This window comes from Hemiscyllium ocellatum, chromosome 18 (genome assembly GCF_020745735.1).
Source record: "Hemiscyllium ocellatum isolate sHemOce1 chromosome 18, sHemOce1.pat.X.cur, whole genome shotgun sequence".
NCBI lineage: Eukaryota > Metazoa > Chordata > Chondrichthyes > Orectolobiformes > Hemiscylliidae > Hemiscyllium > Hemiscyllium ocellatum.
This window is the reverse complement of record NC_083418.1, coordinates 32,878,473-32,904,686: the sequence shown is the minus strand read 5'-3', so window position 1 is coordinate 32,904,686 and position 26,214 is coordinate 32,878,473. Positions and strand designations below refer to the sequence as shown.

The following is a 26,214-nucleotide window of genomic DNA, read 5'->3' as shown; positions in this document are numbered from 1 at the left end:
TCTTTATGAAATTATTCTCTATACAGACACTGCAGCGTGGGTTAGCACCAGAACACACGGAATGCCAGCACAGCCATGTTGAACTTCCCCCTAAGTCACGTTACAGTAAAGGGTAGATTTTCCCACAGCACCTGGCCTATGACACTGAAAATAGGTTATTATTTAAAAGGATTGAAATGTACCACATCTTATAAAGGAAAAATGTGCCATCACAATTTAAAATTAGGTCCCTCTAGTCACTGCAAGCATTACCCAGGGTATGAGCAATACATGCATGAATCAGTATATAGCAATTTGTACATCAAAAACAAAACATTACAGAAATTGCAACACAGAAAATCATCCCTTGGCCATCAAACTTGTGTCTGTTCTTCAACTGGCGGTGCCTATTTTAATCCCATTTCCCTAATAGTTCCCTGAAGCGAAGAATACTTTGTACAAGAGGTAGGTTCTGTATCATGTGAATCAGGGCCAGAATGGTTCCTTGGACAATTCTGATTACCTCAGGAGGTCGCAAAGGAATTTTTCCTATTGCCCCTACCACTCCCATTATCTGGCCTGGGTTTCTCTCTGGTTTCTCGCCTCTCCCAGAAGGATGGGATGGGAATGTGTTCACTGTGTTGTGCAAGACATCATATCTATTTGGGAATGGACCAAGAGACCTTTTCTGGATTGTCATTTTCCAAATGTTCATTCATCCTGTCTTTTACATTTTACCCTTTCAAATATCTTCCAATTACCTTTAAATGTCATTATAGTTTCATTTTGAAATTATGTATCAACCAATTGATATCAGTCATAACTCCTCCAAATATTACAAGGAAAGGGCATTTCAGAACATTGTTAATAAGACTGACTCTGAAATTAACAATGTCATAGAATTCAATGCAAAATCTGCTCATTCTCTGATTCTAGGGATAATCACTGAAATGAATTTGGACCATTTATATCTTCTTACTCATGGGAAAGAAGTTCACAACAAAACAAAGAGTGCAGTATGGTGAGAACATTTAGCCAAAGTTCAGTTGGAGTGTTGTCTGCCCTGGTTTTAACTACAGCACATACACCTTTCTTACTGCAGACTACTTCTTGGAGGTAACAACAAACTAACATAGAAGCAAACCAATGAAAATAAATCATGTGGTTCTAAACCAGATCACACCATAATTTCCAGGTTTCTGTGCCCATGGAACTCAGGAATACTTTGTTACATTATTGACAGAGCAGGTTTGTCCTCAGTTCATCTTCCTGATATTCCTATCATTATCGTCCTTGCATTCCACAACTGACAGGGAAATGAGCATCTGGGCAGCATAGTAAGTGGCCATGATGATGGCCCGGGAGTAAGGCACAGGAAAGCAAAACTTATTGACGGCGATGGTGAGGTCAGATACCATGAAGAGTACGGCTCCAAGGCAGGCACAGAGTTTGGTCCATGTCCAGAGGTCGTTGAAAAGCTGCACCCCTGCAATGGCTCGCCAGCCCATGAATCCAATCAGAGCGATGTAAACTGCCACCAGGTAGGTGAAGGGACCAGAAAGATATGGGTAGAGCAAGCAGTAAGATATTCCACAAATAACCACCACCCCACAGCCAGGTTCAGGATTCAGGGGCTTCATTCCAAATGCTGAGGTGTAGAGAATGTGCGTAATTGCAAACATGAGCAGGCCTGAGGAGTCAAAAACAAAGCAGAGTGAGTAAAACAACTTTTGGATTAAAAATATAAAGATCAGAATTAAATAAAAATTTCAATACTGGAAGTTTAAAATAAAGATAGGAGATTTTAAAAGTTTTTCAAAATTCCTCTGTTGATAAAGAAAATTTCTGGAATGGGACAGTCAGTCATTCTGTTCAAAAAGGTTCCTGGTTTGATTTACAAACTGCCGTAAATTGGCTAACCAACCGCTGGCAATATAACTGGTTTCAACACTTATTGGTTCGAGGGACAAAAATGAAAATCAACCATGGTTCCCACGACACTGAGCCCTGCTCATAAACACAGAGTGCCATCAGCTCGGGTCAAGAAAAAGGAGGCATATTTCAGGTATACACAACTGGGATCAAGTGAATTCTTAGAGGAGTATAAGGGCAGACAAAGTATGATTAAGAGGGAAATCAGGAGGGCAAAAGGGGAACATGAGATAGCTTTGGTAAATACAGTTAAGGAGAATCCAAAAGATATTCTATAAGTACATGAAGGGAAAAAAAGAATAACTAGGGAAAGAACAGGGCCACTTAAAGATCAATGTGGCCATATGTGCGAAATCACTGGAAATGTGTGATTCTAAACGAATAGGAGAGGGATATGGAAGCTAGGGAAATAGTGATATCTTGAAAGGAGTTCATATTACAGAAGAGGAGGTGTTGAAGATCTTAAAACATGAAAGTATATAAATCCCTGTGACCTGCTCAGGAGTTTTGCAGAACTTTGTGGGAATCTAGGGAAGAGACTATTGAGCCCTTTGCTGAGTTAATTATAATCACCGACAATCAGGGGTGAAGTGCTGGAAGACTGAAGGTTGGCTAATCTCGTACCATTATTTAAGAAAGGCTTTGGAAAGGCAAGGACTGATTAGAGATAATTAACATGGCTTTGTGCATGGGGAATCATGCCTCACTAACTTGATTGAGATTTTTTTAAAGAGGTGACAAAGAAGATTGATAAAGGCAGAGCAGTAGCCGTTGCCTATATGGACTTCAGCATTCGTCAAGGTTCTGCATGGTACAGAACATCTCCGGAATGCTCGCACGAAGCAACCAATCGACCTGTGGCTGAACACTTTAACTCCCCTCCCACTCCCCCAAGAACATGCAGGTCCTGGGCTTACTCCATCGCCAAACATTCGCCTCATATTCCACCTTGTGACCCTCCAACTACATGGGATCAATGTGGATTTCATCAGTTTACTTATTTCCCCTTCCTCCACCTTATCCCAGATCCAACCTTCCAACTCCATACCACCGTCTTGACCTGACCATCTTCCTTCCCACCTAACCACTCCACCCTCCTCTCCAACCTATCACCTTCACCTAGCTCCCATTTCCCACCCAATCCCCCCCCACCCCCCACCTCCCCAAACCCCACCCCCCTCCCATTTATCTCTCAGCCCCCTTGGCCCACAAGCTTCATTCCTGATGAAGGGCTTATGCCCGAAACCTTGATTCTCCTGCTCCTTGGATGCTGCCTGGCTGGCTGTGCTTTTCCAATACCACAATCTCGACTCTGATCTCCAGCATCTGCAGTCCTGACTTTCTCCAAAGGGAGGAGTGCTGGGTCCACTGTTTTTCGTCAGTTATACAAATGATTTAGATGTGAATATAGGAGGCATGATTAGTTCATTTGCAGATGATACTAAACTAGGTGGTGCAGTGGATAGTGAAGAAGATTATCTTAGAGTACAAGGGGACCTCGTTCAGATGGTCAATGGGCCAAGGAGTGGCAGAAGGAGTTTAATTTAGATAAACGTGAGTGCTGCATTTTATATGGCAAACAAGGGCAGGACTTATACAGTAAATGGAAGCGTCATGGGAAATGTTGCTGAACAAAGACCGAGGATGCAAATGTATAAATCCTTGAAAGTTGAGTCACAGGTAGACAGGGTGGTGAAGAAGGTTTTTGGTGTGCCTTCATTGGGTCAGAATACAGAGTAAAAGATTTGCAAGTCATGTTGCAGCTACTTTTGTGCGGTCATTTGTGAGGCTACGTTTAGAATACTGCACATGATTCTGGTTGTCCTTCGATAGGAAAGATGTTGTTAAATTTGAAAAAAACTTTACAAGTATATTGCCGCGACTGGAAGGTTTGAATTATTCAGAGAAGCTGAATAGGCTGGGTTTTTTTTCCCTGGAGCGTCAGAGGCTGAAGGGTTACCTTACAGAAGTTTATAAAATCATAAGAGGCATGAATAGGGTAAATAGCCACGGTATTCTTCCTAGGGTGGGGGAAATCTAAAATGAGAGGACAAAGGTTTAAGGTGAGAGAGAAAAGATTTAAAAAGGACCTGAGGGGCAACTTTTTCACACAGACGGTGGACTGTGTATGGAATGAGCAACGAAGGGAAGTGATGGAGGTGAGTACAATTACAACATTTAAAAAGCAACTGGATGGGTATATGAATAGAAAGGGTTTAGAGAGGTACGGGTCTAGATCAAACTGGGATGTCTGGTCAGCCTGGCCAATTTCGAACAAAGGGTCTGCTTCCGTGTTGTATAATCTATAAGTTGACAAATGGGATTACTGTGATATTGAATAACTAAGCAATACACACAGTCCATAGTTGCAAAATAGGCATTTGGAAGATGTACCAAGAAGGTGTAACATATTGGCATGTTAGCTAACAAGCAGATGGGAGCAAGGATAAATGGATCATTTTTGGGCTGGTAAATATTTAGATTAAGTGCCACAGAGATCAGTGCTGCAGCCTCAATCAGTTCAAATTTACATCAATGACTTGGATGAAGGGACCAAATGTATGGTAGGTAAATTTGCAATGACACAAAGATAAGAATGAAATGAACATACAGACACTACAAAGAGATATACACTGATTTAGTGTGCGGGCAGGAATTTGGCAGTTGAGATATAAGATGGGAAAATGTGTACTTGTCCATTTTGGTAGGAGAAATTGAAAAGCACTATATTATCTGAATGGGGAAAGACTACAAAACTCTGTGCACAGAGTTTGTAGCAGGTGTAGCAAGTGATTAGGAAGGGAAATGCAACATTGGTTTTTATTTAAAAGGATTTCAATAATAAAAAATAGGGATGTATTGATGTAACTATACACTGCCTTTTGATAGAGCATGTCTGGAGTACAGTTTGGTTTCCCTATTCTTAAAAATATACAATAGCATTAGAAACAGTTCAGAAGAGACTCTCTTGACTGAATCCTGAACTGAAGGAGTTATCTCATAAAGGAAAATCTGTGCAGGTTAGACTTATACCCATTAGAACACAGAAGAATGATCTTATTTAAATATACAAGCTCCTGACGGAATTTGACAAGGTGGTTGCTAAGAGGCTGTTATCCTTTGTGAATTGAAGCTAAACAAGCAGATGCATTTTGAAAATTAGGGGCCACCCATTTAAAATTAAGATGAGGAAAAAGAGGGAGAAAATTTATGATGAAACAAGAAAGGAAGGTGTAAGGTTGAAAAGCTGTAACCAGTGGGGTTCCACAGTGATCAGTGCTGGGATCGCAACTGTTTTCAATACATATTAATGTAGCAAAGCCAAATTTGCAGAAGACATAAAAACAGGTGGAAAGGCAAGTTGTGAGAGGGATACAAAGAGACATTGATAGGTTAAATGAGGGGGCAAAATGTTTGGAAATGGAGTATAATGTGGTAAAACGTGAAGTTGTTCGTTTTGGAAGAGGGAACAAAAGAACAAAGTATTACCCAAATGGAGAAAAACATCATAAAGTTGCAACACAGAGGGACTTAAGGGTACTGAAACAGAAAGATAAAACACAGGTGCAGCAGATAATCAGGACGGCTAATGGAATGGTGGCCCCTATTTTAAGCAGGTTGGAGAAGAAAAGGGAAGTCTTTCTACAACAGTAGAAGGTACTAATAAAACCAAGTCTGGAGTACTGAGAGGAGTTTTTATTTTCCTTAGTTAACGAACAATGTTATTTCATCGGAGGCATTTCAGAGAACGTTCAATAGGATGATCTCTGGTATGCAGGGATGTCTATGAGCAAAGACTAGAAAGATTGGGACTATACTTATTGGGAATTGAGAGAGAGAAAGGTGAGTTCGTTGAAACATTAAGGGGCTTGACAGAGTAAATGCTGAGAAGATGTGGAAAGGAGGTTTCTTCTTGTGAGAGAACTTAGAACTTGGGACCATGTTTAAAAGGAAGAGCAATTCTTTTATGAGAAACGAGAGCACAGGTTCTTTCTCGGAGGGTATGAATCTTTGGAAATCTGTCAAAAATCAGTGGAAGTAGAGTCCTGGAATATTTTTAAAGCAGAGGTAGATTGATTCTTGATGAGCAAGGGGTAAAAGGTTATCAGGAGGTAGACGGGAACATGGAATAATCAGATCAGCCATGATCTTACTGAATGAGGGAAACAGGTTGAGTGGCCTATTGTTGCTCCCAACTCCCACATGCCTTGTTGCCTTGGAGGTTGACTTCTTTAAAGTGATCATTCAATTTCCTTTTGATATTCTCCACTGTTTACAGTTGCACCACTGCTGACATCACACAGGCTGAAAAACAACACCATCGCCATAACTTACTGCCTTCTATCCTTAAGCTAATTCTTTTTTTTGAATTGAATACTGACCCTCCAAAGTCTCAATTTTGTAAATCACTTTAATTTTCTGATTTAACTGCATCAATATCACAGACTATAATCCATATTCTGTCAACATTTATATGGATAGAGCTAACTAACCAAGTATGATCAGCTGAGATGCTAATCCTAATAATGTGAATGTAAACGATCTAAACATAAATCTTGTTAGGTCTTTTTGTGATACTTGTCAAATGATTTCTTAAAATCCATATACACAACATCTACAACATTCCCTTCACCAGCCTTTTCTGTTATTTTGGCAAAAAAAAGTTATCCATTAGATAGAGCCTAGCCTGCCAATCCTCTCATAAAACAATCCACCCATTCTAGATATCACTCCAGTAAACCTTCTCTGAATTGCTTTGAATGCAATGGCATCTTTCCTTAAATAAAGACACCAATGCTGTGCTCAGTACTTCAGAGGTAGTCTCAATCATACCCTGTATGACTAAAGTATAACTTCACTAATTTGTATTCAATTCCCAACTGAATTTTAATGTATGCACTAGAACATAGTTAAGGAGAGAGCTTGCAAACATTTGAGACTAAGTGTTTTCCTATTCTTCCTGCTAGAATGGACAATTTACATTTTCCCATTTTAATCTCAATTTGCTAGATCTTTGCTGATGCAATTAACCTATCTATATCCCTTTATAGTCTTGTTATGTCCCCTTTACAACTTACTTTCCTACCTATCTTTATAGGCAAATCATCAGTAAATACTGAAAAATACATTGAGTATTTTCAAGTCATTAATATAAATTCTAAATTTAGTATACCACTCGTTATACCTTGTCAACCAGAAAATTATCATTTTATTCCTATGCTCTGTTTCTCGTTAGCCAGCCAATCTTCTATTTATGCAATATACACCATAAGCTCTTATTTTCATAATAATCTTTGACATGACATGCATGTTATCAAATTCTTCCTGGAAATACAAGTACTTATGTAAAGCAACTGTTATTTTCTTAAGGAACTCCAATAAATTGGTTGTAAAAGAGAAATCATGATTAACCATGTTGTCTATGCCTGATCACCTTGAAATTTCTAAGCACCCTACTATAACATCATTAATAATAACTTCTATAGTTTCACCTAAGGTAGATGTTAAGTTAACTGATCTGTAATTTCTCACCTCCTATCTCTCTCCTTTTTGAATACAGGAGTTCCTTTCACTATTTTTCAAATTACTGAAACCTTCCCCAAATCTAGGGAATTTTGGAATATTAAATCCTATGCATCAACTGAATCAATACAATGTTTTTATTCAAGACTCTAGGGTGAAGTCCATCAGACCCCAGAGATGTATCAACCTGCAAGTCCAATATTTTGATCAGTGCTTCCCTAGTGATTTTGATCTTCTTGAGTACCTCCTACCTTTACATTTCCTCATTTATAGCATTTTCTGCTCTGATTTGTTATTTGCAATGTATAGAGTGGAGTGGAGAGTGGAGACTGATGCAAAATACCTGGTAATGGATTAGCCATTTCCTTAATTTTCCTTTCTAATTTCCCAGGCTCACTTTCTATAGGATAGGTTCTCACTTTAACTTTTTTTGAAAATATTTATAGAAATACATAAAACCTCTTTTTATGTTTCTAGCTAGCTTTCACTCATCTTAATTTGTCTTTTTTTGTTTATTCTTTACTTTTTAAATATTCTGACCAATCTTCTGATCTACCACCCATCCTTGCACAATTATATACTTTCTCTTTCAGTTGAATACTACCTTTAACTTCTAATTAAGCACAGTCCTCTCACTGGATTTTTTTCTTTCTTGTTAGAATTTTCCCATTCTGTGCTTTCTGAAGCATCCCCATAAACGTCTGCCCTTGAATCTCAATTGACCTATACTTTAATTAAATTTGCCTGCTCACTTTAACTAGCTCTGCTTTCACGCACTCATAGTTGTCATTATCTAAGTTTAAAATACTAATCTTTGACCCTTTTTTTCCTCTCCCTCTAACCAAATGTAAAAGTCAATCATATTATGGTCCCTGTTCCCTGCAAAGTAATTAATTAAACCTATCACAATGTACAATATAAGGTTAGTATAGCCTACTGTCTGGTTGCCTCCAAAATACATTCGCTAACTTCCTCATGCTACTTTTGTCCACCTGATTTTTCAAGTCTACTTGTAGATTAAAATCCTCATGATTGTTGCTGTACCTTTCTGTCACTTTCACACAAGTTCCTCCTTTGCACTCCATCTTACCATGTCATTATTGCTAAAGGGACCTGAACATCTTCCCCACGAGATTTCTTGCTTACATGATTTCTCATCTCCGTCCAAACTACTTCTCGTAGAAGTGTCCTGAATTTATGTCACCCCTCTTGATTATGTAAACCATAATTAACAGATCCACACCTCCACCTTTTCCAGCTTCCTAAATGTCATTAACCCTTCAACATTCATCTCTTAACCTACGTCATCCTGCCACTACATCTCTGTAAAGGCTATTTGAATCATACTTCTTTATTGTCAACTGGACTATCAGTTCAGTTTTAAATGATACATGTATTTAGATGCAGAAACTTTACTTTTGTCCTTTTACTACTTTTGTAACCTCCTACCTTATCTGTTGTCTTTATACTCTTTATGTCTTGTTACAGACTTTATGATGATTTCCCAATTGCCCTCTCTTATTTTTTGATTTACCAGATTGTCCAAAATGTGATCCCTTGCCCCCACTATTTAGTTTAAAATCCTCCCTTATTTCCAAGTTAGAGACTATATACAGAAGAAAACCACGCTCTTGACCCTGCCCTACAAGTCTGATATGGAATGAAGAGTACTCCGATGTGGGGTACTCTCTCAGTTAGCATCTTATATCATCTGCAAAGAGGGAATGCCTAAGGGGACATGGAGAGACTCTATGAGATTTTGAATCTGGAGTTAGAGGAAGAAATCACGTTAGAAACGTGGGAGGATATATGGGGGAATGTAAAGAAGATTTCATATGCAATAGGGCACAAGCAATGCAATTGAAGATCCTCCATAGGGCCCATATAGTGCTAGAGAGACGAGCAAAGTTTAAAAAAGAATCTTCCCCAAAATGTTCCAAATGTAAAAATAATGTTGGTGCCTTTATACATTGCCTCTGGTCCTATTACAAGGGTATTGGGGGACTATAGTGAGTGAACTAGAGGGGATTTTGGGAATGGAAGCTTGGGAGGATCCAGTGTCCCTCCTCTTAGGACTACTGAATCTTCACTCTTTGGACGAGCATGGGAGGAGATTATTCAACATTCTGACATACTGTGCGAGGAAAAACATCCTAATAAATTGAATGTCGGAAAAGTCGCCAGGTCTTGTACGATGGGTGCAGACTTGTGATAGAGCATGAGCCTCAGGATTACCTGACAAGTATGGTCCACCATGGAATGGAGAAATTGTAGAAGAAATGGCAGCCCTTTCTAAATTACATAGACATGGATTTGTCGGCGGTATTGATAAGGGCCTTTGTATAGCTACAAGGGCCGTATATGGCTGTCCAGGGCCCTGGGGCAGGGGGTTGGGGAGGCCCAGTAAATACGGGTATAATCGCTGTTGCCCCCGTGGATGGCAGCCTTGGTGGAAGTGTGGTCAGTGGAGTAAATGTAATATAGTACAATGTCGTGTAATTAAATTTCAATCCACCAAAATTAAATTTCATGCTATTCTATTTAATTCAAGTTTGTGTTAGTTTGGTTTAAGTTAAGTAAATAAGAGTCGACTACAACCTGGAGAATAGTAGGCAGTTTATTGTTAACATTATTGTAATATAACACAATAGTGCGATATTCCCACTTTTCTCTATCTTCGTAGTTTAATACCTTTTTTTTTGGTTTGTGGTTTTTTTCCGTATAAAAAAGGAAAGATTTTTTTCAATAAATATACAAGAAAAAGAAATCCACCCTACTTGACTCATAATGACAGTCACTAAAACATTAGTGGAAGTATTGTTTCGGAGTAAACCATCTCAAACATACAGCCCTCAATTCCCCTCAGAATTGGTGCCAATGCCCCAGAAACCAGAACCCATTTTCCTCCACATAAGTCTTTGAGCATCATATTCATTTTTCTAATCTTGTTTGCCCTACATCAATTTCAAGATATAACTACTTTTGAGGTCCCCTTAATGTGGTGCCTTGCTCCTCATAATAACTACATTGTAATCTTTCCTCGTCAAGCCTGTTATTGGTTCATGACCTGAATGACTGTATTCTCTCCGTCCCAAAACAGGTTCCTCTTCAGCCTTGAGCAGATATCCTGGAATTTGGCACCAGGCAGCAACATAACCTTCTGAACTTTCACTCTTCCTGTAGTGTCAATCCCCCATGATACTGTCCTTACTACCGATACATTCACCTTTGGTTTCCTATACTACGGTGCCACGGTCAGTTAGCTAATCCACCCTGTGGCCCTTATTTCCATTCAAACAACTGAAAGAACCTCAAACCTGTTGAATAATTACAAAAGCTGGCACTTCTGCAAGTCTGTCCTCCTATATGCCTCACACACATCACACCCTCAGGGAACAAAGACCCTAACAAATGTGATCACTTCTTGGAATGAAGTAGTTTTCTCCTACCGTGATGTGCAATATCTATAGTTTGGCGCCCAAATCAAACTCTGAGCCAAAAGTGAGGTCCATGAGTTCCTAAACTTTGCGATTACAATGCACTACTTGCCCTGTCAATTTTGGGTCTTAAATAAGTAATTAATTATTAAATACATTAATGTCTCTTTTCACCACCATTTACAGTACTAACTTAAACCTCAGAATCTACAAATTTTATCACTTCTGAATAAAATAAATAATGAAATAGCTAAATTCACACTTCTTTTCTAGAGTTTCTTAAATAACCACAAACTAGATAACTACATGTTGTTTAAAAAAAATTAAGTTTTTCTCCATTTCAGCATTTAAACACAATTACTCAACAACCAACCAATCAGCAATATCATAGTCTGATATGTTTATTCAAACCAGGCATATTTATCCTCCACTCTACTGTTTTCCCATGGGTCTATTCCTCCAGAGAAAGGTTAATTATTATTTTTTAAATTTTATTTGTAAAACATTTAATGTTATTTACCTTACCACTTACCGTAAAAATGTAATTTAGTAATAAAACAGATCTTTACTTCTTAGTAATTTTGTTAAAAACATGGAATTATATAATGTCCAGCTACTTACACATTCTCCTCGAGCAATCACTCACTAGCCAATCACCCTACAGATTTCATGTGATGCCATTGCTCAGTAATTCTTTCAAAGTGTCTGTTTCGTGTCTAGCGGTCACCTGCTTCACTAGGTGCTACTGACTGTCAGGGTCCTCTGCTTTCCCACTCCTTAATACTGCTGATTGCTTACCTCAGGATCTTCCACCTGGCTATCCAGAGAAATGCGATCAACTAAATGGGGAGTTAACAGTAACCTGATGGGCTAAATGGCTTCTATCTGTGCCATAAATGAATCTATAACGTCAGTACAGGAACCTTAACGCAAATATGATCATAATAAAATTTCACATTGCTCTTGATGGAGAGAATCTTGGTTCTGAAACTAATGTCTTAAATATATAAAGAAGAAGTAATTAACAAAAGGTATGAAGACAGATGTGGTTAGAATAGACGGAACATATAGCAAGACAAAGAAGCAGTAGAAGGCATTTTAGGAGACATTTCATAAATCTTAACAAAGATATATTCCGTTGAAAGAAAACTTCATGTAAAAGATGTGCAATATAAAAAACGTTTGTACAAGAAATACAAAACCAGAAATTTCTACAAGTATATACGAGGGCTCGTGCAGCACAAAGGTAGTGTTCCTATCCCTGAGCCAGAAGGCCCAGGTTCAAATCCAACTTGCTCTAAAGCTGCGTTGATTAGAAAATATCTATATAAAAAAGGAAAGCTAAATTTATGAGAATTTGACCAAGTACTTGCACTTGGTTTGACAGTGAAAGACACAAAAATCATCTCAAGAGTAGAAAACCAACAGTGCAATCTTCAAATATTCATCATTTGAGAAAGAAATACAGGAAGAGGTTGCGAGACAAAATGTTATCCTGTCCCTTAGTCCTCATAGCCTGCATTCTTCAAATTTTAAAAAAAGCATCTGCTGAGAGAGAAGAAGAATACAACCAATATATCCATCATATTGAAACATTGCAAATGTAACACTTGAATTGAGGGAAGGATGGAAACAGCATGGTATACAGCAAACTAAAGGTCAGTTAGTCCAAAATATGATTTTGGAAAATGCTGGAATCCATTTCTAAGAAATTAGTCGGAATTCTGAACCATCATTATATAATCAGGCTGAGTCATAGTGGCTTTGTGAAAGAAAATTATGGTTAAGAAATTGGATTCTAAAAGTTGGTAAGTCTTGATAGAACGAGACATGGCACATTTAGAACACGTGTACAGTTTTCCTCTCCTAACTTAATGAGAGATATGCTTGCATTGAAAGACATTCAAAAAAGGTTCACTAGACTAATTCCCGGGATGAAGGCGTTGTTTTATGAGAAAAGGTTAAGTCATTTGAGTCTATTTTCATTGGAGTTTAGAAAGGTAACATCTCGTTTTATTGAAATATTCAAGATAATGAGGAGGCTTGACAGACAAAATCTAAAATTAGGAATGCGAGGTTTGTTGAAAATGTGTTGCTGGTTCAAGCACAGCAGGTTAGGCAGCATCCAAGGAATAGGAAATTTGACGTTTCGGGCATAAGCCGAGCGCAGGTGCAGGTTGCAGTTGTTGTGAATATGTTCGAAGACCTATGAATCTGGTTTGTAGGCGTTTTGTCCCCTGTCTAGGTGACATCCTCAGTGCTTGGAGCCTCCTGTAAAGCGCTGCTGTACTATGTCGGTTGGAACTTATTTGGTTTCATTCCCGCTGCTTCTGGTTGCTCGTTGCAATGGTCGGCATCTTGGGTCCAGTTCAATGTGTTTACTGATGGAGTCTGTAGATCAGCACTAAGCTTCTACGCACAACACAATAATAATGGGGCAAGTGAAACAGAGGACAGCCAGAGAATTCCTAGAAGTTGGCACTCATCGACAGAATCCATCAATAAGCATATTGGCCTGGAGCCAATATACCATTCACTGCAATGAACAACTGGAACCAGCAACTAGAAGCAACTGGAACGAAATCAAATAAATTCCAACCGACAGTACAGCAGCACTTCACAGGATGCTCCACAGCACTGAGGTTGTCACCTAGATTAGAGACAAGACGTCTGCAAACTAAATTCACAGCTCGGCGAACATACAGACAACTGCATTAGGGAATACAGTTTAGAAACATCAAGTCTCTATTTAAGACTGAGATAACAATAAATTTCTTCTCTCAGACGATCATTAATTTTTTTAAATGATCTTTCCCAGACAGCAATGGAGGTTGTATCATTGAATAAATTCAAAACCCAGTTGAAGAGAATCAAATTATAAGGGTGGGATGCAGGCAGGAAAGCGGAGTTAGGGTTACAATAGCATAAGCCATTATTTTGCTGAAAGCCGCAAGTGCTGAATGACCTATTCCTATTCTAACTAACTATCTAGAGAGATCATATCATTAGTACTGGAACCAGGACTTCACCCCACCAACATAGTAGCACCAGCATCTCACAGCATCAGTACAGAGATACTAGGATGTCTCAGAATCTGTATACTGTAGATGCTAGGACCTCACATCTTCAGTACAGGGGAATCTCATACCCCAATACAAGCATGGAGATACTACCTCAGATACAGTACCTCAAATTCTAGAAAATAGCCAAGGAGAAAAAGTTTCATTGATTCAATACTCAACTGCAGCACGTGTGGCACTGATTATAACACTGCACATCAGATCCACTCACCATGAACAAAATATCCTTGTTCTTGCCATATAAGAAAAGCATCTCCCAGAGCAGAAAAAATCAGGCCTGCCAAGATCTTCCTTGCATTGGAGCGTGTCCCCAGAAAGTTGATTCCATGTGCCAGCAAAAATACCCATAGGCAGAAGATTGGCAGACATTTAATCAGTGCACTGAACCACGATGGGCTCGAGGTTGGCAGCCAGAGGACAAAATATACGCATGTGGCCTTAAAGAAAGGCACTAACTTGGGTCCCTCGTTTTTAACCTAAAGATGGTAGTAAAAAGAGAGAGAAAGACATAGTCAGTCACAATATTGAAATCTGTATAGTTAAATACCAGTTTTTTTTTTGGCTAATTCTAAGAACAATTTCTGCAACCTATCTAGTCTTTACCTTGTAGATACTACTATGGTCATTACCACATTAAACTCCCTGCTTGTGTTCTTCCTGAGCTGCAAATATCCCATCCAATTCACCCTCTTCCTTGTTGTGCTGAAAATAGAGAGTTATCACTCTGAATTCTAAAAGGAGACATTCATTGCTAGGTCCTCAGATTGTGGAACATCTTACCCCATCAATCTTCCCTCCGTCTGAACTCTATAGATTTGTAAAACCCATACTTTGTGATACTTTACAACTCCTTTCTGACTTACTAGCATTTTTTTCTGACTTTGTGCCTCCATCGGAGAGTCTTGAGAAAGCACAACCAAAATTGTTCACAATCTAGCACTTCCAATCCAATCTTAAGGTGTGATGATCTCAACCTGGGCAGTGGTTAGAGTTCTATAACCTCCTCACTATTGGGCTAAGAGGGAAGAAATGCCAGTTTGTGATCACGATCCAGTCACCCTGTCAAGGATGAGGTATGACCCATCTTGATCTTGACAATAGTCAATTCTGCCATTACACATCCATGGGATCATTATCGCAAAGCGGTGCCATCTGTGTAACTGTAATCCAATCATTCAATCTTCTGAGGCACTTTCAAGATTTAAGGAAGCGGAAAAATACAAAGCTCTCCAGCATTGCCTATTAGGAGCCATCATTTAATAATAATGCTGCAGGCTGACACAGAACACAAGTCCTCAAAACAGTAAATATTCGCCATTTCAGTCTTTCTTCAGCTCCCTTCAGCTGTTTTTTTTCCAGGGATATCATATTGTCCTTCATCTCAATGAGAAATTGCTGACTGCTCAAGTCCTCTATGAACCAAGATTACCTTCACAGGAAGCACAAGGCAGCCTGCTGCTTGTCAGCTGTCTGTGCAATCTAAAGTTTCAGTACCGGCTTGGGGAAACATCATATGATTTCATGCACTTACAAAATCATGGAACCAAACAAAAACATCATTTAACCCTCTTCCACTCAGAATGGTTAACACACAGATTCATTGGCTACTTAAAGAGGTTTTTGCCAACAGTTTGTGTTGATTTTCTATTTTTTCTATCTAAAAATTTACATTGTAGTGCAAAGCTTTCCATTGTCAAGTTGTTTCAGTTAATTGCTCCCACAGCTTTCATGCCTGAGGCTTATAAATAAAAACTTGGAGTAATGCCAGTCCATAGTGGCTCTTATTTTCCCTTTGCATTCAACTCATTCATATTTCACAGTGACACCTGAACCTGAGAGTTCCAGTTTTAATTTCTCACAAGCTAAATTAAATTGGCAGCCAATGCCAATTTTGATGGCCATCATTTTATGCCACTCTCCCACATTGTCTCAATACCAGTCTCAAGTGATACCTGTTTTTGTACTCCTCTAGTATTCACTCTCTAAAATGAGAGAGAAAAGAGATGTCTCCTTTCTTCAATGGTCATTTTTTCATGTACTGCCCTACTGAAGTTGAAGTTCTAGTTCACTGAGAATCAAGTCCTTCTCACATGATATCTGTTCTGGCTGTTAAGTGTGAAATCAAAGAAAAAAAACGTCTAGTGCACATCAGAATTACTTTAAACAGCAAAATTATCAAAAAGATGAAAGAAAGAAGACTTGTTACGAAGCACAGCTTTGAATGGATTCCAGAGTGGATAATTTCAGCAACATTTTTTCTGAAAACAACATGGAGTTTTCACCAATGTTTGCACTTCAATCTCAGAATAAAAGTTGAATATTTAATTCAATATACTGGAACATGCAGATCATGCCTACAGCAAACTAGAACAACATTTGGTTCTCCTATAGGCTGTGCTATTTATACAAAGGAGAGTTACAATGGATGGAAATGAGAATTTCTGCCGTTTGCTGCATTGCTACAAAGTTGCATTGCTCCATTGTCCTTCTTTTCATTATCATATTCATTCTGTCCCAGGGCAGATACAGCATGATTAGATGCAGAGTAAGGTTCCCTTTTCGTTGTACCACCAAGATTCCACAACTACAAGACATAATACATGCAAAGTAAAACTCCATTTCCTTTACCTCAAAAAAGATCTAATGTCAACTCAGAGTAGCATCTCATCTCCCATACTAGCCATTGTTGCAGCTTCTTTCAAATAAAATGCCACACCTCAATGCCAATTTATGCTAAAGTTTACATATGCATAATGAATAGAATTAAGATTGACAGATTCAAATAAGCATGATCTTTTATAGTAAGGATACTTATATCCAATAAGTATATGCTTATATTAAATACTCATCAAATAAATGATAATGCAATGTATCACTCAATCTACTAACTCATTCATTATCCTGCTTAGTAATAAGCAGGATAATGATATTGCTTATTACTGAGCAGTAAGAAACTGCTCAAAAGAGAGATAGGATAGCAAACTCAGACGCTAAATCACATGTGCTGATTTTAGGTCAGATGGCCAAGTTTGGATGAAGAGGTAGGCTTAAAGAAGTGTCTTAAGAGAAACAAAAAGAGAGCCAGTCAGTCAAATAGAGATGTCACGAAGGAGAGATAGGTGGCCTCAGAGATGGCAAAATTAGTAGATAAAATCTCACTTAGGGCGAAATATGCAACCAAGGTTACAAACAGTCTGATTTAATCTTAGACCATTGCCAGAAAGAGGGATGGAGTTGGTAGGAAGGGAATGGAATTTAGTGGGGGGACCCAAAGTCAATGGATTTGTTCACCTCAATGTCTAATCAGGGGAAATTTCTGTTAATCCAGTACTGTTGGATAGGCAGTCCGGCAAATTAACAACAAGAATCCATGGAATATCCTGAGTTAAAGTTCTCAGATATTTCACATGTCCCTTGTTAATATTCTTGACTCCATAGGGTATACATGTTGCAGACATTATTGTTAGAGTTTTAGGACATCACACAATTTACAACCTACAATTCACTATAGCACTGTGGACTATACACCTGTTAAAAGAGCAACAGAGTCAGCAAAAGAGAGGTGACCCTGTGACCCTCTTTAGCACATGCTAACTGCTGGTTCCAACAAGAGTACTAGGGGGAAGATTACCAATCTCATCCTCCTGATTGTGTACAATGGAGAGGCCAGAATGATCTGTTTAAAAAGCCTTCCACAGTAAAGAATTATAACTTGGGAGTGGGTGCTAATGGAATAAATTATTGTCTACTACTAGAAACTGAGCCTAGATCAAGACCAGACTGGTCAGATGGAAATCTGTCTCTCGGTTGGCTGTAAGGAACTGATTTTACTTTATAGCCAATTGCTCTATTAAAACCACTTAACTTTTCATCAACGGGGAAAATTCTGCCTCAAGTTTCTGCAAGAGAACGAGAGGGAACAAGCCTTAATTTCACCTGAATATGCCAAGAACTGAAATGCAAAGCTGTGGCTGAGGGATGAAGGTAGACCTCAAATAAAACCTGAACTTTAATGGAGTGCCACAGATGCAGGCTATACCAGAGTTACTTACCTCCTCTCATTGAATGTACCATAAACAGCCAGTTTCAAATCTCTGATTACAGGCAGTAACATTGATAAGGGACATGAATCCAAATGTTTGTCTTCAAATGTTGCTGTCTCAAAATAAACAGTTCCTAGTCTGCTGCAGTCATATCACAAATCCAAGGAGAGCAATCCGAATAGCTTTTGAGAAGTACAAATAGATTAGGACTCGTGGAAAAGAACTGGGGAGCCTTCCCTTTCAGAAATAAGAAGGCTGGCAAGTAATCAATTACCTGAACTCTGCCAAAGATCGTTTGAATCCATCACCGTGAGCTAAACAATAGCAACATGAGAATGACTCATTCTATAACACAATGATTACAAGAGAATCTGAATGTTCCTCCATTCCAGTTATTGAGCTCAAGTTGTTTTGTAGATGAAAAACACAACTCCACTTAAGAATTAAACAACGAACTGAAATAGTTTCACTTATTTTTAACTACCTAAGTATGACACAGAGATTGACAGATCAGGAACATATCAAATTCAATTCCTGGTATGTGGGGAATTAATCAAACCGAAATGGTGGTATTGCTGCTGCAAATGGTCTCAGCACTCTTCAGCACTCAGAAACAAAACTAGTCTTTCGGATTTGCTGCACAGAGCAAGGCTGCAATAGTCTGTTTGAAGACGTCGTTATCCACACAAAGACACACATAGGAAGAACAGGCGTTTCACTAAAATACTGAAGAGCTGCTAGTGCCCTAAGCCCCTCCTTTCCCGTTTCCCCCTCCATTGTGAATTGGACATCAGCTGAGGAAAGAATATTAGGTCAAACAATCCGATGGTATAATTTCAAAAGATGTTATTTCTCAAATTATATAGTTGTAATGCAGCCATTAAGACAGAAAACTGCTTAATGATGTAAATAGTTGACACAGAAAAATAGCTATTCTCTTGCCGACTGAACTGCACAATACTTCAGCTCACTACAATGTAAAAAACTTCTAAAAAAAGTGAGAAGTAAAGATAACCAGAAAGAAAAGGACTAGAAAAAAAACTGAAAGAACTCTACAGATGCTGGAAATCAGAAACAAAAACAGAAATTGCTGGAAAAACTCAGTAGGTCTGACAGCATCTGTGGAGAGAAATCAAGATTTAACGTTTCGGGTCCAGTGGCCGTTGGACCTGAAATGTTAACTTTGTTTTCTCTCCAAAGAAAAGGCTACAATTGTTCACTGAAGTTTCGGAACTAGAAGGTTTGTTTATCTGTTTACTTTCTGAGGCGACCTTACCAGGAAGGTCAGAAAACAGTGTTCATCCTGAATTGACCTGCAGCTAACTGTGTTTGGTGTGTCAAATTGCTATCAGGTTGGAGGTTCAGAAATTTGACACAGGGATGAAGAAAAACCAACTGCACATCTTCAAGTCAGGATAGTCAAATGTGGTAGTGTTCCCATGCACCTAGTGGTTTTATCCTTTCAGATGGTGAAGGTCAATGTATCTCCAAAACATGATTGAAAATTGATGGGATATTCACCAATTACTTTGATGAGTGCAGCTACAATTATGTTCAAGAAGCTCAACACAGAACAAAAGTGCAGGTGATTCAGTATCCAATAATGGTATATTATAGTATTCTCATATACTGTCTATAAAATGCATTCCACTAACGTGCCAAGCTTTCCTTACTGGGCATTTCTATAAAGGCAAGGCTAATCCAACCTTGTCAACAATCACTTTATCACAATACTCTTAATCATCAGTGCAAAATTTCATTCAGACTTGTCCAAACATGGCACTAACCTCATTTGTCATGTTGCAACTGCATTTGATATCAGGACAGCTGTCAACCTAGTGTGTAACAAGCAGCTCTAGCAAAACTGAAATAAAATGGGGTCGAGGAAATCAATTCAGTTGCTGCAGTCACGGCAGGCACTAAGGAAAAGGGTATTCTCATTGAAGCTCAATCACTACAGGCCCAGGACTGTTGAAGAAGTTCCTCATTGCTAAATCATCTTTCAATGCCTTCAAAGATCATGAGCTGGAGCAAAGCACCCTACTAGAAGCATTCAGCATTTGAAACATCCACCCCTCTACAATTAGTGTATCATAACTATGGTGTGTCCTACCTATAGGAATAGACAGCCATAACATGCTAAGGATTTAGATTAGATTAGATTAGATTAGATTAGATTACTTACAGTGTGGAAACAGGCCCTTCGGCCCAACAAGTCCACACCGACCCGCCGAAGCGCAACCCACCCATACCCCTACATTTACCCCTTACCTAACACTACGGACAATTTAGCATGGCCAATTCACTTGACCCGCACATCTTTGGACTGTGGGAGGAAACCGGAGCACCTGGAGGAAACCCACGCAGACACGGGGAGAACGTGCAAACTCCACAGAATTGAACCCGGGTCTCAGGCGCTGTGAGGCAGCAGTGCTAACCACTGTGCCACCGTGCCGTCCCGATTTGGAGGTGTCGGTATTGGACCCGGGTGTACCAAGTTAAAATGACACAACACGTTATGGTCTAACAGATTGATTTGGAAGCCCTAGCATTCGGAGCGTGGCTAAGGCTGCTTTGATAGTTCCTCCCAACTCTGCAAACTACACAAAAATGGCAGTTGCAGGATAACACCACCATCTTTGAGCTGTCACCTAAGGCATACGTCATCCAAATATGGAAAAGTATCACCGTCCCTTCATTATCACCCAGATTAAAATCCTAGATTACTTACCCAACATGCTCCATGTCTGTATTTTAGCCATAACACCTGCAGCTGTTCAGGAGGAAACTCACTGCCATTTTCTCAAGGGTTGTTGGTCATGATAATTGTCAATATATTTCATGCCCAGTGATTGAAAAAAATAATTCTTTGGCATTCAACTCTTATGTTATTGTCTGAGTCAAAAGGGCTGTGACAAGAGAAGCAAGCAAGAGAAGGGGAACAATTTAAACAGAATGTTAGTAAGTACATGCCACTCAATGGCAGTGTTAATGGCCACTCTCAATGTCATTTTGGACAGACAGTTTGCAGCAAGAAGGCTGCCGAAGATTTAGGGACATTGTTTGAAGGCCTTGATATTTACAATAAAGGCTCAGCAGAATATTTCCTGAGTTATATGTTGAACCAATATTACTTCAGTATTATTTCTCCCCAATTTGAAATTACATCAACTTATCTCTTGGTTTATTAATCTGTTAGTAACCCAAGTACATGATGCCAAATATAATACCACTGGTTACTATCTCTGTCAGCAACAAACACTGGGGTCATTGGAACCGTAAGCATATTAAGAGATACAATGCTATCATTTTAATCTCTAACTTAAATCGTTTTTAACAATTCTTTTCACAATTACTTCATTATACAATGACTTACTTACATTGTTGTAAATGTTAATACCAAATGAAAGGATATTGTATTATCTAACTACATGAAATAAAACGGAGGGAAAAAAAGTGTTCAGCTCAGCAGGTCAGCAGCTTCTGTGAAGAGAAACAGTTGTTGTCACAATGTTAATGCTGGTTTGCTTCCTACAGATGCTGCCAGAACTGCTGAATATTTCCACCATTTTTTGTTTTTAGATTTCCAGCATCCAAAGCATTATGCATTGGTTGACACCAGCTGTGCCACTGACTTAAGTTAAGAATCAGGCAAGAGAACTTTGAGTTCATTAAGTGTTAGATCTTAGATGCCTGAGCAATTGAGAACAGACACAGCAAACAGCTGTGAAACTGATTCAAATATCTAATTTGTTTTGAATAAAAAGCATTAATTCATGAAAAACTCATTTTTATACCATTTTTTATAATAAGTTTGCCTCCAACCTGACTTAGAAATATATCACCATTGCTTCTCTGTCACTGGGTCAAAATCACTCCTTAACAGCATTGTGGGTCCAGCTACAGCATGTGGATGCAGAGATCAAGAAGGGAGCTCACCACCACTATTTCAAGGGCAACTGGGAATGAACAATAAATGCTGATCCAGGCCAGTGATGCCAACATCATATGAATTAAATATAAAGACTTGTATTAATTTATTTTATTAAATTACTATCTTACAAGGAGCTGCCATCTTGGACAGAAGCAGAACGTTTAACCTAATATTACAGAATTTAGTTGCTTGCCACATAAGTTGACTTTGAAGTATCACAAATTCAAGGGTTTTTGACAGAATTGAGTTAAGTTTATTTGAACCTTACACTTAGATACCTTCCCCATTATTAACATCTCTCATCTTGATAAACATATATCGTCACTAAAAACAGTGTGGAAATCGAAGGCACAGATATGGAGGAAGTATCGCAGGGATAAATTAGTATTTTTGAAAAAAAGCTAAATATAATTGTGTTGATTTTTCCTTCTTCACTTTCCCTCCTACAGCCATCCTTTGCAATATTTATCTACAGTACCTTCAGCAGCACAAGGAAGTATGCATATCTGACTTTCACTGTTATGTAACACCCTGTTATTAGGAAAGAATGATCCAAAAGCATGCTTGTAAAAATACAGCAGCCTGCGAAGAGGATCTTTAACTCTACAGCAAACGCACTCTGAAAAAGTGCTGTCATTGAACCTGACTCCAGGTCCTTGACAGATTCGGCAACACAAAAACCCCAAAGAAGTATCCATTGTAAGATCATTATAATCACAAGTAAATTATTGTTGTATTGTACATTTGTACCAGCAGGAGCCCATGAAGAAGATCGGTTGAGGGGACACAAAACCACACAAGTCTATGTGTGGGTTGGAAGGACATGGTGACAGGCTGAGGCATTATGTCAGGCTGGGCTCAGTGGAAACTTGTGGAGACAAAAGGTGAGGGGATGGGGTGATCTGGAGGATGGGGGCTGCTTCAGGGATACACAGTATTTGGAGATGGGGTATAGGGATAGGGATGTGGGATGGGGATGTGAGATAGGGGACAGGGGACAAAGATGGGTGCGGGGATGTAGTGCAAGGATGTAAGATGCAGATTGGGATTGGGAATGGGCGAGGGGGACAGGGATTAGGGGATGGGGATGTGGGACGGGGGATGGGTATGAAGATGGGGTGCATGGATGTGGGATCGGGGTCGGGGATGTAGGACGAGAGATGGGGATTGGAAATAGGGTTTGTGGGATGAGGAATAAGTGTGGGGATGGGAACAGGCATATGGGATGAGGAACAGGGGATGGGGAATAGGGGACAGGGGAACGTAGAACAGGAATATGGGATGGGGAATAGGGCATGGGGATATAGGACGGGGAATAGGGGCGAGGATGGGGAACAGGGATTATGGGATGGGGAATAGAGGATGGGGTTGTGGGACACGGGATGGGGATTGGGAATGCAGGAAAGGGGCAGGGAGGGGGAAAAGGGGTATGGGATAGGGAATAGGGGATGGGGAATAGGGGTGGGTATGGGGAACAGAGGATGGGTAATAGGGGATGGGGGATGTGGAACAGGGATGTAGGATGGGGAATAGGGGACAGGGAACAGGGGCAATGATGGGGAATAGGGATATGGGATGGGGAAATGGGGATGGGGATGAAGGTCGGGTGTGTGGATATGGGATCGGGGGACGGGGCAGGTTTTTTGGGATGGGGAACAGGGGATGAGGATATAGGACGGGGAACAGCGGACAGGCCGAGGAACAGGTGATGGGAATGTGGGACAGGGACTAGGGGCAGGGATGGTGGACATGGATATGGGATGGGGAACAGGGGTTGAGGGAAAGGGGATGTGGGACAGGGATAGGGCTTAGAGTTTAGAGGATGGAGATGTGGGGTGGGGAATAGGAGTCAAGGACAGTGATGTGGGATGGGGAATAGGGGACAGGAACAGGGTTGGGAATGTTGTGCAGGGAATAGGAACAGGGAATGGGGGACCAGGATGTGGGACAGGGATTAGGGGATGGGGAATAGGGGACAGAGACAGGGAATAGGGGACAAGGATGGGATGTAGGTTGGGGAATAGGGGATGGGGGACCAGGATGCAGGACAGAAAATAGTGGATTGGGGACAGGGATTGGGATGTGGGACACAGAATAGGTGATTGGGGGTGGGGGACAGAGAATAGGGAATGGGGGACTAGGGAGGGGGGACAGGGGATTGGGGGAAGGGGGGATCAGGGGACACAGAATAGATGATTGGGGATGGGGGACAGGGAATAGGGAATGGAGGACAGCAGACGGAAAATCGGGAATTGGGGACATGGGATGGGGGATCAGGGATGGGAGATGTGGGATGGGAACTGGGGGACAGGGAGATTGGGGACTGGGGGACGGGGGGATTGGGGACATGGGGGAGAGAGATTGGGGACGTGGGGGAGAGAGATTGGGGATGTGGGGGAGAGAGATTGGGGATGGGGGGAATGGGGGGGGATTGGGGAATGGGGGGGGATTGGGGAATGGGGGGGATTGGGGAATGGGGGGGATTGGGGAATGGGGGGGATTGGGGAATGGGGGGGGATTGGGGAATGGGGGGGATTGGGGAATGGGGGGGATTGGGGAATGGGGGGGATTGGGGAATGGGGGGATTGGGGAATGGGGGGATTGGGGAATGGGGGGGGGGATTGGGGAATGGGGGGGGATTGGGGAATGGGGGGGATTGGGGAATGGGGGGGATTGGGGAATGGGGGGGATTGGGGAATGGGGGGGGATTGGGGAATGGGGGGATTGGGGAATGGGGGGGGATTGGGGAATGGGGGGATTGGGGAATGGGGGGGGATTGGGGAATGGGGGGGATTGGGGAATGGGGGGGATTGGGGAATGGGGGGGGATTGGGGAATGGGGGGATTGGGGAATGGGGGGGATTGGGGAATGGGGGGGATTGGGGAATGGGGGGGGATTGGGGAATGGGGGGGGATTGGGGAATGGGGGGGGATTGGGGAATGGGGGGGGGATTGGGGAATGGGGGGGGATTGGGGAATGGGGGGGGATTGGGGAATGGGGGGGGATTGGGGAATGAGGATGCGGGATGACCCCTCCACCACTCGGCCTGCTGAGAAATAAACAGCAAACTCCAAACGTAAGCTCGCGCTCACCACGGTGACGGGTGACACCATCCTCTCTCCGTCCTGCGTGCCTGGCCGCCGGGCTCGGCTCCTCTTGGCCACCTCCTGGATGTCGATCGCGAACCCGCTCCGCTTCCACCGCTGCCCCCGGAGCCGCTTTACTTCTGTTTTTGTTTTGATTCCTCCTCCCTGTAGCCCCGCCCTCTCAGGTCCCGTGACGTCACCTGGATGTGGGGGTGGGTACCTGTGGGAGTCACGTGACTGCAGGTTGACCGCTGATAACCCCAGGGGTCCTGGGGAGAGAGGACGTAAGGTTTGGGGTCAATAGGTATAATTAACGCTATAACCAATAGCTGGTTAAACCTACTGCTTGCAGAAATATTTTGCAGCAAAAATAACCCCTTCTATGTCTCCTTCAAATAATTGCTTTCAGAAGAAAATTCACATTTCCATTTAATTAGATACAACAAAACTGGTAGGAGGTCTCCTGATGCATAGGATAGTCTCCCTGCCCTTAAGATGTTTTTGGTTTCCACTCCCATCTCACGACTTGGTGGCCAAGAAAGGTGTATTCCTTAAGCAGCCAAAAACGTTTGAGTAAAACTTTCCAATGCACAACAGTGGTGAGGGGATAAATTCCTTTTTAACCATGGTGATGAATCTTAGAACCTTTGCCATTGTTGTCCATAGCTTCGGACTACCACATAAATATAAAAGTCATGTTGCTACAGCAAGTTGAACTTCCTCAGTACATTATAACACACCACAAAATAGTTGAATTAGCAAAACCAGCTATTGGATCATCATTTATTTTAGCTGAGCAGCGTAGATATGATTTTGATTTGATATGATTTATTGTAGTCACGTGTCTAAGCACAGTGAAAACTTTTGTTTTGCAAGCAGTACAGGTAGATCATAGCAAACAGGGACAGATCTTAGGGTGCTTAGTGCAAGGCATACAAGGTTACGGCTGCATCAGAGGTGAACAAAGCAAGATCAACATTACTTGAATTTCGAGAGGTCCATTCAGCAGTCTAATAAAAGCATAGAAGAAGCTGTTCTTGAACCATTTGCTGAGTGTGATGACGGATCTGAGTAAAATGTGATTGCTTCTTAACTTATGAACCTGTTCAGAATCTGGACCAGCAAAAGGTCAATCAAAGTGGATGCCAGTGGGTACATCATCCAACCTCCAGCGTTGCAATCAGTGGATTGTCACTTGAG

General features: G+C 40.8%; 1 protein-coding gene across 1 annotated transcript; it reads right to left on the bottom strand.

The window, feature by feature from the left end:
• Window positions 1-920: 920 nt before the first annotated feature.
• tmem86a (transmembrane protein 86A) lies at window positions 921-25,147 on the bottom strand. Its single transcript, XM_060838842.1, has 3 exons — window positions 25,021-25,147; window positions 14,163-14,427; window positions 921-1,669 (listed from the first exon to the last, which is right to left on the bottom strand). The coding sequence occupies exons 1-3, from the start codon at window positions 25,039-25,041 to the stop codon at window positions 1,236-1,238; spliced, it is 720 nt and encodes a 239-aa protein (XP_060694825.1). The 5' UTR covers window positions 25,042-25,147; the 3' UTR covers window positions 921-1,235.
• Between the last annotated feature and the right edge of the window lie 1,067 nt (window positions 25,148-26,214).